The 18,879-nt window shown below is 38.9% G+C and overlaps 2 protein-coding genes across 21 annotated transcripts; one reads left to right on the top strand and one right to left on the bottom strand.

The window, feature by feature from the left end:
- Nucleotides 1–19: 19 nt before the first annotated feature.
- Nucleotides 20–18,821, top strand: HSCB (HscB mitochondrial iron-sulfur cluster cochaperone). Of its 15 annotated transcripts, none has more exons than XR_015704109.1 (8): nt 20–278; nt 348–444; nt 948–1,037; nt 1,581–1,725; nt 2,614–2,661; nt 5,913–5,991; nt 11,527–11,635; nt 18,703–18,821. XR_015704109.1 is itself a non-coding variant. In XM_087754724.1 (8 exons), the coding sequence occupies exons 1-7, from the start codon at nt 52–54 to the stop codon at nt 6,088–6,090; spliced, it is 708 nt and encodes a 235-aa protein (XP_087610850.1). In that variant the 5' UTR covers nt 21–51; the 3' UTR covers nt 6,091–6,125; nt 11,527–11,864. The 15 variants fall into 15 exon arrangements, 10 of the variants coding, with proteins under 10 accessions (XP_087610849.1, XP_087610848.1, XP_087610847.1 ...); XR_015704108.1 differs by lacking the exon at nt 18,703–18,821 and adding an exon at nt 14,394–16,117; XR_015704107.1 differs by lacking the exon at nt 18,703–18,821 and adding an exon at nt 7,545–7,878 and having other exon boundaries at nt 11,527–11,864.
- Nucleotides 5,316–18,812, bottom strand: LOC104015779 (solute carrier family 2, facilitated glucose transporter member 11). 6 transcript variants are annotated; one of them, XM_087754711.1, is made up of 13 exons: nt 18,673–18,809; nt 18,307–18,401; nt 16,251–16,349; nt 14,452–14,612; nt 13,709–13,833; nt 13,318–13,447; nt 11,933–12,081; nt 9,335–9,522; nt 8,728–8,838; nt 8,513–8,614; nt 6,890–6,965; nt 6,482–6,609; nt 5,316–5,544 (listed from the first exon to the last, which is right to left on the bottom strand). In XM_087754711.1, exons 2-13 carry the CDS (start codon nt 18,349–18,351, stop codon nt 5,326–5,328), a joined length of 1,533 nt encoding a protein of 510 aa, XP_087610837.1. In that variant the 5' UTR covers nt 18,352–18,401; nt 18,673–18,809; the 3' UTR covers nt 5,316–5,325. The 6 variants fall into 6 exon arrangements, with proteins under 6 accessions (XP_087610837.1, XP_087610838.1, XP_087610836.1 ...); XM_087754712.1 differs by lacking the exon at nt 18,307–18,401 and having other exon boundaries at nt 18,673–18,812; XM_087754710.1 differs by lacking the exon at nt 18,673–18,809 and having other exon boundaries at nt 18,307–18,663.
- Nucleotides 18,822–18,879: the final 58 nt, after the last annotated feature.

Raw genomic sequence — 18,879 nt, 5'->3', positions numbered from 1 at the left:
TCAGGGCCCGGCCGGCCGCGCGGGGGCTGCTGGGAGCTGCAGGCCCGGAGGATGCGGGCGGCGCTGCGGCAGCGCCTCGGCAGGCTGCGATGGGCGCTCCGCCTTTCCGAGGCGGCCCCGCGGCCTCGCTGCGTCGGGCCGGGCTCTCCCCCGGCCCTGCGATGCTGGAGCTGCGGCAGCCCCCTCCCCGGCGCCGAGGGGCTGCCTCGCTTCTGTCCCGGCTGCCGGGCCCTGCAGCCGCCGGGGCCTCGGCCTGACCTCTTCCGCCTGATGGACTGGTGAGTGCCGGCGGGGCGGCTGCGGGCTCGGCCGGCCGCGGGCCTCACGCCGCCTTCTGTCGCCCGCAGTGACCGCTCCTTCCGCGTCGACGCGCAGCAGCTGCAGCGGCGGTTCCGGAGCCTGCAGCGCGCCGTTCACCCCGATCGCTTCGGCCGGAGGCCGCCGGTGAGCGCCGGGGCGGGCGGGGGCGGCTCGCGCGATTTCCCGGGCGGGGTGGACGGGCCTCGCCCCCGCCCCGGCACCCCGGCCCGCGGCGCCCAGGCCTGGCGGCGGGGCCGGCAGGGCCCGCGGGGCAAGAAGCCGCCTCCCGCCTGAGGCTGTGCCGCCCCCGGCGGGGTCAGGCGGCGGCGGCCCTGCGAGGCAGAGCGCCGGGTCCCCGCCGCGCTCCTGTCCTGGGACCAGGGGGACGCTCCGGTTTTTGTTTCCTGATGCTTGGAAGAGACTTCTGCTCACAGATTTGCGGCGGAGGATGACGATAAGGGGCCGCTGCGCTTCTGGAGATCTCAGTTGCGTGAGATGGCAGAGTTCACAAGTCCAGACAGCCCTCTCCCTGTGCTTCCTATCTCTGTTAAAAACCAGCTTTCAGTTGTGCACACATGTATTGGTGTGGGAACACTACTTCTCTGCAGGTAAAAGCCCAGTGTATTGTATTTGTTGTCCATTCACAGAAAGAACAGTACTACTCTGAGCAACACTCTTCCTTGATTAACAAGGCCTACCAGACCCTCCTGAACCCTTTGAGCCGTGGCCTCTATCTAGTAAGGTGTTCATTACATATTTTATCAATACTCCTGTAACTAATCATAGGTGGCTGGGGCTGCTGGTGGTAATATAATAAATCAGATCCTTGCCTCCATCATTAACGTGCTCATTTGTGTTCCTTTGAAGAGGGTTACCAGGGATTGAAGGGAGACTGAAAACAACCTTGTCTGAAAATTAATCAGCTTTTCCACTATCCTTTTTTAACATTTTACTGATTATTACCATCTCATTTGCTGCATGTTACACTGATTCGTTTCCTGCATCGCACGTTGTGTTTGGCCATGGTTCCTTTGAAATTTCAGTCTGGCCCTTGGCAGTGTTCGTTACATTTTTTTTGCTTTAGTTAACTGCTGATTTTTGTGGTCTGCCTATGGAGTTAATTTTAAGATTGACTCTACGCACATTTCATGGAATAAACCGGAAGTTTATCAGATATGAATCTGAGTGAGCCCTACTAGAAGACTTAATAGTCAAGAAAATAATTCACATTGAAATAGATACAAGAACGTGTATTTCCAAATTCCCATTTTCTTCACCAGCTGGAGCTGAATGGTGTAGAGCCGGCACAAGAGACAGACTGTGATGCAGACTCGGTGTTTCTCATGGAAATCATGGAAATTAATGAGAAATTAGCAGAGCCTAAAAATGAGGATATGCTTGAAGAAATTGAAACCTTAATTAAAGGTAGGTTTATGATTTGAGGGTTTTTGTACAGAACTAATTTACTCTATATTGTGTAACACAAGAGTCTCTCTGAAAGCTTTTTCAGTGATTTCTTGTAGTGTCCCTGTCTTGCGTTAGTCTTGAATTGACTCACTGCAAGAGATTCCCCCCCAAAAACAATGTTGTCTTTACCAATTTATGCCACCTAAACATCAAATCTGGCTTGAGAAAATCTTTATAACAGTACCTATTCTGATGGCAAAATAGGTGCTTATATTGACTATAAAAAGAAACTTCTTATTCAACCTTCAGCAGGTCAGGGCAAGCAGACTGTCTAAAAGAAAGTACCACTCAAAATGAAGTTTAGTAAAATGCTTGACTGGCCACATCAAATAATTACTTCATTTATACAGACATTGTATTTCTTTTGCCTTCTTCAACTTAGCAACCATTATATTAACTGGTTATTATCCTTATACAAGCAACTTTCTTGTTTATATTGTTGGGGATACCCAAAACATTGAGTTTATTCGCATATTTAATTCTTTGCAGTAACAGTAGTGTGCCAAAAGCAATTAGAATGACCAGAGTAAAAACTAAGTAGAATAGAAGAAAATTGACTGTAGCAGGGTAAACTGATACACCGAAAGTAAGTTAGATTTCTGGGAAGTTAGTGACCATTGATTTGCATTGGAATTGCTGTCTGCAAACCTGTTTAAACACAGAAATATATCTGTTTGAAATTATAACATAAGAAGAAAATCGACAGCAATATTATGGAAAGCTCTCTCAGCTCCCAAAAGACTATGAGACTAGTAATTAAGTTTCCCACCACAGACAATCAGAATGCAGTGGTATTAAATATACTAAGTGTGTAACAAAATGTGAATGAAATCATTTGTTTTACAGTTAAACAAGAAGAACTGACCAAAGAGGTGACTGCAGCTTTTGAAAGAGGTAGCTATTTCTATGAAGTACCTAGCTGCCATACTTATCAGTTATAAATGCTTAAAAACCCCCACATTCTCATACTGGCAAATATTTCCTGAACTACAGAACAGAAATACTGCATAAACAAGTGTTCTTTGTTTGGTGTTTAGAATAAATACTTCTAAGCTGACCTTTCTGCTGATTCAGGAAATTCAGGACCTCACATTAAATTAAAAAAAAAATCCAATACAAAGTTCCAGTGAATTCAATTTGCATCAAAATGATCACTTCAAGTGGGAATGCAGATGCTAAGAATTTTTTGTTTGTTTGTTTGTTTCCCAGCATACTGGGAAGGACAGACTCGTTTTCCTCATCAAACTTACCACCTGTTCTGAGGTTTCAAACTTGAATTTGGGAGATCTTGTTCTGCAGACTTGAAGCTGTCAGCAAAGTAGCGGGTGCTGTTCTTTGCAGTGTATGTCAAGACAGGAACAATTCTGCTGCTTAACCACTGAAGCCGTATGGCAAGAAAAGACCTGATGCCCCATTTATCCTCAGGTTTTAGGGACTTCCTGTGCAATGATCAACATAACTTTATTCCCCAACCAGTTGACAGGCAGGAGCTTGAACCGTTCCAGACTAGCTCTGGGAAGAAACCTTTACATTTCTCTCCTGGGTTTTGGAATGCTTTTATTGTTAGGTTTATGTAGTAGCGTGTTGTAATTGTAAAACATCAAACGCAAAGCAGTGCTGGCTAGGCCTGCATGTGAAGAATTATGACCTTATAATTTGTCACTCTGTACTATGAGAGTTAAGGATTGTGTTATATCTGTCCTTCTCAGTAGGTGATAAACCACCTTTCCCCTCTGACTCTTTAATTAAGGAGAAACTGTTTCCACATCAGTTTTGGAACGGACACTATCTGTACTAGAGTCCCGCAAAGCTTTTGCATTTTTCAGTGATGGCAGTTGGCCTAATTACATAATTTAAAAAGTTTGTCTTGTCTATATACTTAAAATTCCCCATTGGCTACATCAATACTATAGCCACTTTACAGAAAAGTCATCAAAGGGTATTCACGTCACACTTGTTTTCTAAATTGTACGTTTTTACATGTTTTGTGGAGCACCTCAACTGAGATGTTCAAAACCATCTGCGATTAAAACAATAGGCAGTGTGGGTTTAATAGTGTACGGGTCCTTACAACTTGCAGTTCTTAGTACTGAAACAGGTGCTGTCATTGAAATCTTGAGATTCATTTTGAAAATGAAAATTCAGCCCTCCCTCTGTAAACTAGTAATGTTTTATTTCATTTCAGATGATCTTCAAGAAGCTAAGAAGCTTCTAGCCAAAATGAAATATTTTGCAAACCTAGAGGATAAACTAAAGAACAAGAAGATCCCTTCCTGATACTGCCTCCTTTACCATTAAGAGTTAATGTTATTTTCAATTAAACAGCTGATTTAGTTACCAAAATCAGAAAAATGGTGTTTGCTTCCTACGTTTTCATTAAAGGCTTTACTTCTGAGAGAAGGAAGATAAACATAAAAGAAATCCAGTGCTTACTGTAGCACTTACTAAGTCACAGGTGGGATCAGGAAACTCTTACAACGAGGAAAAGTTGTAATAGGTAAGGCAGGACTACTGTCCTAGCAGTTACAGGTATGGAAACGAGTATCAGAGAGGCACACAAACACTGTATGTAATTAAGGTTTCTTAGTTTTTGACTACTAAAATGTGAAGAATTTTTTAAGTTGAGAGTGAGTCCTGGACGAAATGTTGGCGATTAAGCAGAAAGCTCATTCAATGGGTCCTTCGAGCTCTCTGTAGCCTCCTTGTGTGTGTTATATCAGACTATCTTGAAAAATCTTTAGAGGTGAAATGTATTTAATTCCTGTCATCTCTCCTCTCTGCTACTTAGTGCTTTTTGTGATGTTTATCTCAGTCCGCTGGGAACTGACCTTCAAAAATATAAGAGGTTTTACCCTGTTGCACAGTGAAAAATGTTAAGATGCTAGGTTAGGGCAAAAAAATAAACCAAACTCAAACCCCAGAAACTGTTTTATTAGTACCCTTTTAGTAAACAAGGCTTTCTAATAAACTTTATTACAAATAACAGTAATTCAGATAGGTGCTGTACTGTCTTTGTACAGTTACAGCAGTAGGACTAGATGAGGAATGTCCTTAAGTCTTTCAAAGAAGCTATTTAAGTGAAAAATGGCAACTAAATACCCCAATTTATATATAAACTAGAATATTTCAAATACCGGTTTCTCAATAGATCAGTTCTTGTTTGGGTTGTAACAGCTCAGAATGTTTTATTCAGTAAAGCAATAACATATGCTTGATTACCCAAATCTGAGGAAGGGGCTTAGAAATAAAAGAAGAGCTACTGAATTATCTGAAGAGATCTGCCGGGGGGAAGAATTCATTGAACGCCCTCTCCTGGCGTTTCTGTGTCCCTACAACATCAAGTTGTATCTAAACATTGAGTCTTCTATGTATAATATAATATATATTGAATAGCATTTTAGCAATATATGTTTTAGCAGCATTTCAGAACGATTAACTTGCCTAAACTTCCTCTAAATATACAGGAGGATTTAATAAGCTACTTGTTCATGGCATTACACTGCTAATTTAGAAGACACTGTTCATAATGCTCATTAAAGTTCTGTTACAGCTGTGAAATTACACAGAATTTTTTAAAAATTCATCATGGATTTGTCTTCTTTCATAAATCTCTGTTTCCTTTTTTTTTGTATTTCTTCCAAAATTAAGCTTGTGATATTCCTTTTTGATTTCCAGAAAAGATTTGTTTTTTGTCTCAGGAATTACGAGGAAGATGAAAGCAGCAACTAAGGAGCACTCCACTAAGAACACCAGAAAACAATACTGCTTCAGTCCATTCTGAAAATAAAATGTATTTGATTGCAACATATTTTAAGTATAACAGTGGGTTTGAGAAAATAAAAAGCTTTTTGTTTCCATTCACACCTAATATTGCTGCTTCAATATTTTTAATAAAAAGACTTCTAAATTTTTTTTTTTTTTAGATAAAAGACTACCAAGTGCTGTGCAATACACTTGGTAGTCTTTTATGAAAAAAAAAAAGAGAAACCATTTAAACACACACTAAACAATTCACAATGTAATGACAAGTCAGCATTTGCTACTTAGCTGTTGCATATTTTAAGATTATATGCTTTATCTTTTTCTGAATGTTTATTACTAATTTTCAATGCTATACATTAAAAAACAACTATCTTATTGAGAAGCAGAGTTCATCCAAGAAGAAAGGACTGTCAGATCAAGATACCCTGCTGCGTGCTGTTCCTGCATGTTTTGCTCTCAAGAGTAAGTGCTACAACTGAAATTACAAAGCTAGAATTGCAAGCCTATATTGTTTTTCCTAATAATCTTCCTGATCACAGAACCCTCTGTATGGAAGTTTAGCGAGCTCTCAGAGAAGATGTGAACCACTAGCCCAGGTACTACTTCTACTTTACTTTGACAAAAAAACCACAACGCACTATTGAGAAATGTGTTATTTGAATCTCAATACCTGATTAAGTTTTTCTAGTTTTGTTACCTTCTCCATTTTTTTAATCCGAACATGAAAATTACCCCCATGCATTCCTTTTAATTTTCATTTATCATGTTTTAGTATTTTTTGTTGATACCTAAAAAATATTTTAAGAGGGAGTGAATCTAGTTATACTCGGTTGAGGGGTAGTGTGCATCCTATGTTTAAGTGTTACTGTATAAGAAAAAGCAATTTGATGGAACCCGAGAGAAGATTAAATGGGAGGTGAAGCCATTAGGAAAATGTGTTATACGTACTTACCACTGTGAAGGGAAAGAGCATTCCAATTGTGAAGAAACTAAGCCAACTAATAGTCCCTCCTATCATGTAAGCAGCAGGACGTGAAGACTGTATAAATAATTCGGCTATTAGGGTATTTGTTATGCCACCTGGGGGAGTGAGTTTCAGAAACAGAATAGGTTATTATGCTAAGTGTCCATTTGCAGTATTTCCAATGCCAGAAAAATTGAGTTGCTCAGTTTCAGGCTATGGGAGACAAAACTGTTCTGATGAGACAGGCTCACTTGCGTTCTTTAGCCAGAGCATCAGCAGCCTTACAGTAAATACTTACTGCCTGGCTTACACAGCAGAGCTGCTGCCATCCCCGCCCCTGCCCCCGGCCCCAGACACACATTTCACCACTTTAAAACATTCATTACTGTGTAATACCTGGTCCCAACCCAAAGCTCAAGATGAAGGCAAATAGAGATGTCATGCTCACATAAGGCACCCATGAGTACAGTTCCTGGAACAGAAGAGAATGAGATGGTTTAGTTCCAATTTTGATAATCCTGTTTTAAAGTTTGGCTTAACAGTTACATTTCCTTTTGCTATTTTATTGCAACTAAGACCAACAGTCATTCATGGCTGTTTACAGCTAATTTATTTAACAGTACTGCTTCAGAGAAATTAAATATTGTTCATTTAATAATTTTTACTAAATGGAGTCCAGTACTTCTGTCGAGATTTATAATTAGTCCTCTGAGGCTAAAAATTTACACCAATATTGAAGATAACAATTATGTGTTGTTAATAGTTTAACATTTTGTCCATGTTTATTTTGGTATTTTATACTGATCCCGTGAGTTAGCTGTTATTAAGCACTTCCATAGCATGAACAGACTTCTCATCATGTTGTTTATGTATACATAAATTTCAATAGTGCAGTAAAGAAACATTAGGATTACTATATACATATGAAACTAGGTGCGTTAGAAAGACCAAACCTAAGCTTGAAATCCCATTATTCAAATTATTCAAAAGCAAACCAAGAAATTTACAAAAGTTACAATAAAATAATTAAACCTAGGTCTCTGCCCAACAGCTGGCTCATTCAACTTTTGCCTGGCCTAGCAGCTTACTTTACTCCAACCACACAGAAATTACTGTAGGTGCCTCTTCTGTGGCCTGCTTGCCAACCTGTGCAGCCCCTAACCCTACTGTCCCTCCACACATCAGACCTGCATCGTGACTGGATGTGATCCACCTGTTTAAAGCCAGCTCCAAATGCTGATGGCGTGGATACGGAAAGAACTGCAGCTTTTTAATCCTGCCTTTGTCAGATAAGGCTTCATCGGGCAACCAAGTACTGACTAAATTGAGTTCTCACTGTTGGAACTACACCTACATCATCTTGCTTAGATTACGCAAAGATAATGGTAAATATTTAGTATAGTATGGTCTGCAAATGTAGAGATAGATTTCCTCTGAACATTCATTTCAGGAGGTTTGTGGGGCTGCCTTACTTGAGCTGATATGGTACACAGAACAATTTACAATGCATCTCTTTATACTATCTCAAAAAGCGATGCAGGATGTTGTCTTCGCATGATAAATTTAAGGCACTGAATAGTGAGTTTCCAATAGTTTTTGTGAATTTATACTTAATGCATTTAAGTGTCTTTTGAATGTCAGCATCTTTACAATATTGTTTGATTTTTTGCTTTACAATTAAGTGACTGAAGTGGACCCTGATGCTTAATATCATCACTATGTAGTATTTCATCCTAAAATAACTTTAAAAGCTAAAATAAATGCTATTTTGTCATCACTTAGTTTTGTCAGCATTAAACGCAGCTGCAGCTTTAAGACAAATACGTGACCAAATCTTAGCTGAGAGCATTCTCTTATTTTAGGGAAATATGGCTGCAGAATTGATCAAATCTTTCAATTGCTGCCATTTTTTATGCTGCTGTTTAAACCTATGCAGCTCTTATCTTCCAGCTTCTTTTGAGTGTCACAGATTTTCACTCATTATAGTCATATCATGTAATATAAATGAGTCCTTTACACCTGGTAAGTCAGAGAGAACGTTAAAACCATGCTCCAAAGGGTCATAAGGAGATAACCCCCAATGATGAGATATCTTCTTCCTGCGTAGTCTATCAGTAAACCCTGTGGACAAGACATAATTTTCTGTTACTATATTGATCTCATATTTACCAATGTTCTTCTTCAAGAAGAGTCATTACCCTTTGTGCTAGGAGGTAGAATAAATTGTTACTTACACAGGTGAGGGCTGTAAGGCATTCACAAGCTCCAGTGCCAAGTGTCACATACGGGATTTTTTCTGCAGAGATTCCAGCTTGTTCAAAAATGTAAGTTGCATAGAAATAAATCTACAACAAAAAAAAAAAAAAGGGGGCATTCCCAGTAGTTAAATTGTCAACTGGAAACAAATTCAAGTTCATACTAAACATACAGCTCAATGTACTTTATATTAATTTGATGTAAACAGCAAGAAGAATCTGTTAAATTCCTGTCTAGGTAAATATATTGCTATCAAAAAACCAAATATAATTATTCAACTTACCGAATATAATACTTCACATTCTTAAACCAGACACAATGGGATAAGCTGATCCACCTTTATTTACTTTTTCAGAAGATGTAAACACAAGTATCAAGTCATTCTTCGAATAAATTTACATACCAGAAACACAGAAATGAAAAAAAAAAAATTGGAAAAAAGAGAAACATGGAAATAATACAAAGATATTCTTTTCCACTTATCCCATTTCTCTGAGCTTCTCTATGTGGATCCTTCGTGTTAAAAAAGGTTGAAAAACAGATGGAAATTAAATAATTAAGCTGTTTGTATGTATGAAATCTTACAGCATTTATCCCACTGAGCTGTTGGCCCATAGTCATCACAATCACAGAAATGAGCTGCCATCTCACACCACGATCGGTGAATAATTGCCAGGGCTTCTTGGGTTTCTCCCCATCTAAGGCAGAACATTCCCGCTGTATGTCTTCCATCTCCCTTCGATACTCTGAAGAACCATGAAATCGCTTCAAAGCTAAGAAAAGAAGAAAATTAATTCTCTTATGTTTACCTATTGACCACAACTTCTGGAAAATCATCTCTGTCCATAATGACCTGGCTTTTGCTAGGATATGAAAACTTTCTGCTTTAGAAATTTGGGAAAAAAGTCATTTGCTTTGTGACTTGTTTTTTGGTTGCTGGTTTTCCAAAATTTTTTGCTGTGGTGGATTTGGAGATTTCAGCGGCATTACTTTGCTCGTGTTAGAGGTATATCTGACTTTGAAATATTGACCAAGCAAAAGTGTTTTATAAGTGACAATCTGTCTACTTAAGGGCAACAGTAGAACTTTTGATGATCCCGAAAGCAAACTTCCCAATGCTACTGTTGTCACTAACAGCGTAACCAGCTTGAAGCTCTAGCCACTCTTCAGTATCAGTTCAGGAGCAACCACGATTCTTGGGAAAAAAAAATCCATGATGATGTTATTTAAAAAAAATAAAGAGAGGGAAAGACTTGAATATGATATGGAGATTGCAAGCTTCACTGACATTTAAAAAATTACATTTGATGAAGGCCAAACTAGATCATAATCCGAAAGGGCCATCTTGCCCGTGGCTTCCAAATTAGACAGAATTAACTCTATACGTCATTTGTAGTTACTGTGATTTTGCAGGTGTGATGGTCTATGAATATTTTTGGGCAAGGTAAGCAGAGAGAGAGACATTTTTATTAGATCAGCTGACAAACTTGGGGGGCAGGGGAAGGAGACAGGCCTGCAGGCACAGATGGCTTTATCTAAAAATGTAACTTTTTTGTCCAATTGTTTTTTAATTACCCAGTATAATACAAGATTTCATCTCTCTCTGTGAACCCTGCCTCTTTTATAATTCCTAACAAATTTTACCTCGGCCTAAAAGCTTCCATGAATTAAGCCTCTTTAACTTCCTTTGTTGAAGATCTTTCCACAAGATATACTGTTCTATCTACGAATACCTTTTCTAGACAGGTAAAAATTCACATGCTCATCAACAGCACTTCAAAAGAATTAACAGAAGAAAAGCAAAAAAAGAAATGTTTTTCCTTTATTTATGCATACAATGAAAATTTAATTAAATACAATGCTATCAAATGCTAACAAGGTAAACTTCGTTTATTCATTTCTCTGTTATTTAGCATTTTAAATGAAAGATCCAGGGATCACAAGTGTCATTTTATGTCACTGTGAACTACATCAGAATTATCATACCAGGCAGAAGTAGAAACACTGAACACATTTCTGAAAAACAGGTGATAGAGTATTTTATTGTCCAGATTTGTACATTGGGATCTCCTTTAAGTTTTTCTGTCCTCTCAATTTTATTAGTTAGTTAGTTACTATTTTAGAGAGGGTCTTTTCATATTTATTTAGCAGACCTTCAAACTGAATTAATTAATCAGACCTGCTTACTTATAGTGACTAATACTTTACTCTTTGGAGTATTATTCCACCGAGTCTCTCTGGGAAGTAAAATACTATCCATGGTATGTGAGGATACAAATGGCTACCTCAGTGTCTCCTTTTGACATTTCTATTGTGAAAAAAAAAAAATGTCTTCTGATATTTACTTTCTTCTCACAGTATAAAGAGAACTCTGTAATTTCAGGATAAAGAAGATCAGAACTATTTTGGATTTTTGTCTTTCAAATTCTTCTTGTAGTGTGTGGGCTTCACCTGCTCATTTATGCAGTACTGCACAGCTATCACATTACAGTTATTTCGTGAGCAGGGTTTGAATAAAAGGAGAACAATCATAGATCTCTCAAAATAAAATGAAAAGTTTAAGCTGTCATAGTTATCCCACATAATGTAACAGGGGAAAAAAAAGGTATTTAAAAGATAACTAAATATTTAGAAAATGGAGGATAAGGAGCTTCCTGCTCAAATAGCCAATGAATCACTTTTTTAACATCACCTCTTTTTCAGTAAAAAACTCCCTAATTTTTCAGCTACTTATGCTGTCTCCTTTTTATTATATTATTTTTGATTATGTCTTACAGGAGAAGTACAACAGTATCACAGAATGGAAGAAAATATCTGATGTAACTGATACTTACCTGTGACATGACCTGAGAAATGAACAATCCAGTGAGAGGTTAAGTAGTTCAGGTATGTTACCTCATCCAAGAGAAAAATTATTAAACCTTTAGAGATTTCATTAGAGAGTACCAAAACATGAACATATATTTGAAATGAGATAATGAAGTTTTGTTCACAATCCATTATAGACTCCTGAGTTCCACAATGCCTTTTTCCATGTAAGCTCACTGAAGGAAAAACATGGGCCAAAAAGCACTAGGCAATAAAACTATGCTGTGTTGATAAAGAGAAAAGGAGAATCTGGAACCCAATATACTCATTGTAACCTTCTGAAGACACAGAGAAAGTATAAACAGTGTAAGTTACCTTTGGCACAGCTCAGCTCATCACCTCTGTCAATAAGAAGATATCTGGGGCTTTCAGGAAACCATGGCAGGAATAAAAGTTGGGCAAATGCTGGGAAACAGCTGCTGGATAGCAACACAGGCCAGTACTTTTCTCCACCTAATAATTCCCTGGGAGAGGTGTGGAAAAAGAAGGAAAAAAAAACCCAAGTAATTAGCTATTCGTGACTATTCAGAAGATTTTTGGGAGCAAGAAGTTTGTCCTTCAAGAAAAGTTCCCTTGTAACTCGTTACCTACATCTTGTGAACCTCATCAGAAAGAGGTTGGGAAAATATTTTCCAGACACTCTGAAATCAGGTTTCACTCAGGAAGAGATGAGCAGCGCTACTTTACTGCTGCTTATTGCTGTGTTGGTCCTAACCATTATTTTCAAGTTTGCCAAAGCAGTGTTTTCTAGCAACGTGGGAAAGTAGTAGCATATGGGCTTCACCTTAAGGTCGGCAGCGGCGTTTCCATCTGCTTTTGAGAATCATACAATAATTTAGGATAGAAAGGAACTCAGAAAGTCATCTGATCCCACCACCCATTCAAAGTTGATCTAATGAGAAGGTGCATTACGGAGAAAGGAATCATTACAATTGCTACAGTTAGAATCAGTAGGATCATGTGTTGTGGGCAATGTAAACTTGTTAAAATACAGAGAGTATTGCATTTTAAACACTGGCCCTATATTATGCAGTCTGAAGTTTATATTCTACTTTATTTTGTAGCACTTCACACCTTAAGTATCTAGCAAAACCAGTTAGTTCAGAAGTTAATAATAAGGAAAAGGAAGGAGAAGTCTAAGTGCTTTTGGTAGAGGGACAGACAAAAAACAGATAATGCGCTGTTACTCAAGGTACTAGGAGTTGCTCTTAGGGCAGTTTCTAGCAAACTTCATGAAAGAAGCTTTCATCTTGAGATTGCACAGTCTCTGTTCTTGGAACTTTTCAAGATCCAACTGGATAAAGTCCCTTGCAACTTCATCTAATCTCACAAGGGACAAAACCAGCAGTAGTGCTACAATACAGAAATTATGAGTCCTTTGCTCTCAAGTCCCATCTTATGAACGTCCACTGTCTCCAGCACGAAACTGGCAGAAAATATGAACTCAGCATAAATGTACCTGTTCTACTGATGCTGTTCTGGCTGACCCATCTGAACTGAGAATACTGCCCTGGGGACAGTTTGCGGTTGTAGGAATAAGCTGACAAAAGCAGAGTTTTCGTCTTACAGGTAGACCTACTGTGTGAAGTTGATTAACTAATGCTACAATGGTCACAATGAGTGTTTTGCAGGGAGCCACAGGGAATTGGAGTTCTTTACATGCGAGTAACACGAGGCAGGAAAAAAAATGCATTTCTAACCTCAAACCAATTATTTGTCCTGTCAGAATCCCCCCAGTCAGAAAGATGGAACTCCCCATGGCCATGCCACCTCTAAGATGTTTTGGGGCAACCTCCCCAATATACAGAGGCTGCACACAGATCCCAATACCTGCAAGTAAATGGAAAAACATTTTCCTATTAATAGATTTTGCTTTGAAGAGAGTTACTGAACCAAAACATGTAGGAAATCGGACTTAGTTAATTTCTCTATTAATTTAGCTGCCTTCAGATTCTAAGTTGGACCACAGAACATTTTTTGTCATCATACCTACAAAGCAGCGTACAAATACATAATACCTAAAGAATCAGCAGTAACAGTAATTTATCATTCACCATAGTTTATTGAAAGTAGGAATAGGAAATCATTCACCTGAATTTATGCCAATCAAAAACCTTCCAGCAATCAGTAACTCAAACAATCCTGTAGGAAAACTGATCCCCATTAAAATGGAGGCCAGTATTGCTATAATATTATTCATCAAAAGAGCTCCTTTCCTAAAGGGGAGGGGAAAAAAAAAACATTAAGGAAATCTGCAATAACATGTTTTTTTAAAAGTTTTCCTTTCTGGTAATATGGAAAAAATGGCTTTATACTGAAGAAATGTGCTACTCACTGGAAATCCGGATATCTTACACAACTATTTACTCATATTTATAAAAATAAAAAAATCTAAACATAAGGATAATGCATAAACAGGACAGAAATGCCTGACAAGGTAGGAGTGGGGTTTTGTTTGTTTATGCTGTATCTATACAGAATGCACATGAAATGTTACAAGATTACGCAGCATGTCCTTAACTGGCATGAAGGCTAAAAATGTGTATGGGACGGACCTGTGTTTCCTACCATACAGTAGGTGCATACTCCTACTTAGATTTCAAGAAATGTAATGGAAAGACTAGACTGGAAGGCTATAATTCAGGGCTCATCTTTTAAACTCACGTTGGAACAAACTGTAAAATTCTACTAGAAAACTCTGCTTTGGAGTGAAAAACATGTCTAGTCACCTAAGGTACATTTTCTCCCACTCTTTTTCCATTTATTTACTTTATAGTCTAGTGAGAAAGTAGGAAAGGAAAACATGCTGCTATATGCCTGCTGCTGTAACTCACCTGCCTAGCCGAATTGCCATGCTGCCTCCAATAAGGGCTCCGCACAGGCCTCCAAGTGAAAATACAGAAGCAATGACAGACCAAAGAAAAGTCAGCAAATCTGGATTTAGTTCCTTCTGATAACGACTAGTCCAGGTTTCATTTAAGAACCTGTGTATATGCTGCAGTAGAAAAGAATGATGAATATGTAGCATTACGTGTAGCCCTACAGGATAGCACTATAAATAACTTGCACCTCAATCCTGAAAACCAATTCTGGGAGCGAACAAAAGATATCATCTTAGTTGTATTATATTAAAAACACTGATGATTAGCAGAGTCTTCCTTGACCCTTCTTTCCTACTCCCCATACATCTCAAAGACTGCTGAGCAGCTTTGCTCTCATACCCGACCTCAGGAGAGGCTGTATTCCACTAGAGAAGAAACATAACTTTTCCATATACTGCTACAAAAGAGCTTTGAGGTCCTTCTGAATGAGGGGGGACAGGGTAGATGGGTACGCCCTACTGTTTTTTAGGAATATCTCAGAGCACAGAGGTCTGACATAACCTAACAAATTTTACTGTCAGGAGACTCATTCTGACACTTGGCTTAAATCTCCCTGCCTTAGTAATCCAATAATTCATAGTAAAATCCCCTTCTGCAACTCTAATATTCCTCCCCCTTTCTTACAGTATTCATGTGTCAGAACTTTTAAACTGTTATTCCACATGCCTGGTTTCCTAAAATTTGTCATTAGAAACTCTTGAACTGACATGTATCTGTAATCAGAGGCTCCTGTTCTTAGCCAGCAAACAAAGACTTAACAGAAGAAGAAACTTCCTCAAGTCTCCTTTTCCAGCGTATTACATGTTCTTTCACAAACAGCTTATTTTAACCTTTGTAAAAAGCATACGATGTTGTAGCAAATTCCGTCTTCACAGTTTCACAAGAAAATAAAACCTGACAGCAGAAAATGATACCCCTCACTTTCACAAGACCATTTGCTCAGATCATCTTGAGTCATCCACAAAATATGCAGAATCCTCAAGGCCATGAAATGGACTCAAAAGTAACAAGTGGGTTAAAACACCTACGAGATACTCAGACACTACAGATGCACCTTTTTGGCTCCTTCTCAGTAAGCTGCCTTGTGATGGGCAACTGTAACTATCCTTTCTCCCTGTTATCCAGTGATAGGACGCGTGGGAATGATTCAAAACTGTGTCAGGGGAGGTTTAAACTTGACAGTAGGAGAAATGGTGGTGACATTTTACAGAAAGGGTGGCCAAGTACTGGAACAGGCTTCCTAGAGAGGTGGTCAATGTCCCACGCCCTTCAAGAGGCATTCAGAGGCATTGTGTTCAAGAGGCATTTGGACAATGCCCTTAATAACATGCTTTACCGTTTGGTCAGCCCTGAAGTGGTCAGGCAGTTGGACTAGATGATTGTTGTAGGTCCCTTCCAACTGAAAATGTTCTGTTCCATTCTATTCTTAATGTTCAGGGCTATTTTAGTCAAAAGTATAACTGGAAGATGTCACTTAATCATTCAGTTAATCCTTCTAAAACAGGCTTTAACAGAGATATTTATGTGGCATATTTGGCACTTTTATCTGACAGAATACCTCTGATGGGAGGTACTCACAAACAAATCCACATGAAACCATTTTGGAAATCAACCAGAATCCTTCATCCAAGAGGAAGCCTGCCTTGGTTCCCACTGCGATCGCAGTAAAAGTGCATTTGGCCTCTCGGCCAGTTAGACAGGATACCTCCATTACTGTAAAACAACCCTGTGAACAAGAGACGATATTTTACCTGGGTGGGTGCATTGATAATGGAAACATTATACCCATACTGAAAGGTCCCTCCAATTCCAACAGCACAAACAGCCAGAAATAAGGTCCAGCTGGGGAACTAGAGAACAGAAGAGAGTAACAGGCATGAAAAGAGACAGGGCCTTGAACCTACATGCCTATAATACCTAGGAGAAAATCATGGTGAAACATATCATGTATTTAGTTTTGAACAGTGCAAGTATTTGTTTAGAAAACTACATAAACTCTCAAACACCTGCAGCAGGAGAAACATTTCATGCTGACTTTGGCCATGATCACTAACGTCTTTCAGAGAGGCAACAATTGCAAGTATCCAGGTTAAGCGTAGGCAACACAACCATTGCACTGCTGACGGCATATTTACTGAACTGTGTAAATGCTTTTTGCATGAACCACGCTGCTCATGGTGCTTATTTTTTATGAAAGAATGTTAGCACTGTTTATGTTTGGTGCTAGAGGCACAATGACTCCATATAAGAATTAACCAAATCCCAATTTCTGGGACTCACATTTCATCTGAGATGTGAGAAATAACAATATTTTATTTCCCTCGGTAAGTCCCTAAGTTGATTACTGGATATCTGCAAGTTAGCAGGTGCTAAACCTTAGTTATCTCAAATCACAACATATTGTTCACTGATAATAGTATTCAATCTAAAGTTTATTAGCATGTATTTTTTAATTTAATTTTTCCATATTGATTATGTAAATCAATATTTAGGAACTAAAATTAACAGATTCACAGACTCATAGGTTTTAAGGTCAACAGAAACCACTACTATGATACATTCTAATCTCAAGAGAGTCTAACTGGTCATAAAACATTACGCTTTGGATGAGTCCTCTGGGTCAGAGAAGATCTCTGGAGGTTTATACAGTGTCTGGCTTTCTGATGTGATGCTTCTTGACTGTACTTTTTATTGAATATGATAGTACTAAAAATAACATCCAGTTCAAATGTTTAACAACCCTTTCATTAAAAATTAGGTCCTAATTTCATCTCATAGTATCTTTTTGTCTAACTTCAACTGGCCACAAAAATGTCTTCTATATTAAAGGCACTCCTGTGGTCAAATTTCCTCTTCCTTCACAGACAAAGACTGTACATAATTTTTTTTTATAAGCTTGTACTCCCTGAATTTCTCATTGTAAGATATGTAGACTAGTTCTTCATCATTCTCATTCTTGGTCCAGTTCCCAGAAACACTGAGTTATTCCAGATGCTATACTGTATTCTGAAAGAGCTGTGTCTTTCCTGAAGATAATTAATCAAAACTTCCTTCATTCAGAAGAAGTGGAAATTGATCTTATTAAAGTAAAATCCAATTAATATTTCCTTATGGTTTCCCAAGAATATAAAGTGTTTCTCCGAATGACAACCAAAGCAATGAATTAAAGAGTAATAAGTAAGGGCTGCAGCAAATACAGTAGAAAAAATAAAACTGGAGGTGGTAAATACAGGCACTACACACTCAGACCTTTCTATTAACCAAATACGGTCAAGGTATTTTGTGTCTCATGGGTACAACCTGGCATCTAGAAGAGACAGAAAACAAACAAACAAAAAAACCCAGAATCGTTAACATACATCACATAACTTACATTTTGTTATGACAGCTCCATTCTTCTTCCTGCCCAAATCAGTCTGCTCATTATACCAACGTGTTTTGTCACATTGGAGTTTGGGCCCCAATTTCTCAGAGCACAGACAACACCCTTATCTGTTCTGTAAGCTACTTAACTCCTGACAGTTTATAAGCACTTTCACCTCATTTCAGAAACATGCCACAAACAAAATTCGATTTACATGCAATGTAAAACATAAGAATCAGAAAACAAACATGCTTTTAAAGCTTCCATTTTATAACACAGCTAGGTCTCTAAGGAAAATACAAAACTTTACAAGCCTGATCATCTAATGTATTTTTATTTAAAAGTAAACATGAAACAATCAGAATTCCACATTTGTGCATCACTGTTAAAGCTACAAACTCTCTGCAGGATCCATCTTCAGAAGCCAAGACAGTTCCGCTTACCTTGCTGTGCGTGCTAGACCCTCTCAGCAGGGGCTGGTACTCCATTCTTAGTATGGGCTGAATTTGATTTCCTTTGCAAAATTTAGTAAACTACACTACAAGAATAAAAGGTGCCAAAGAAATGAAGTTACTATTGTATTAAATCACAGATTTTTGCCTTCCATCTCTAGCCATTGGGATTCTTCTCAATGGTTCACGACTTTTTTATGACAGAAATGTCCAACTTCCATAAAGCCTTACAGTAGCTACAGAGAGCTTTACCACAGCACAGGCACTTTCTTCGCTTAAGTCAGAGCAGAAAACATACCCATTAGTCACCCGCTAGCTGTAGCTTTCCGCTACTAAAGAAAACGACAGGGTGATTACCTTGCGCTCTGGTGTCATGCCTCCCGACAGCTCGCGACTGGAGCACTCGCTCGATGCTTCCCCACGGCTACAGTCCACGGAGCGGGGGAGAGCTGCGGGCTGAGCTCCTCACCTGACTGGGATTTGGCTGCTCCGCGGGCGGCCCGCCCCAGCCCGGCGGTTCTGGCAGCCGTCCGCGGAGATCACGCCAGGCCGCAGACAAAAGCG

Source organism: Nipponia nippon, unplaced genomic scaffold, assembly GCF_047370975.1.
Source record: "Nipponia nippon isolate SJK-2023a ecotype South Korea unplaced genomic scaffold, ASM4737097v1 scaffold_18, whole genome shotgun sequence".
In the NCBI taxonomy this organism is placed as follows: Eukaryota; Metazoa; Chordata; class Aves; order Pelecaniformes; family Threskiornithidae; genus Nipponia; species Nipponia nippon.
Note: the sequence above shows the minus strand (reverse complement) of the source record. Positions and strands in the feature narration are given on the sequence as shown.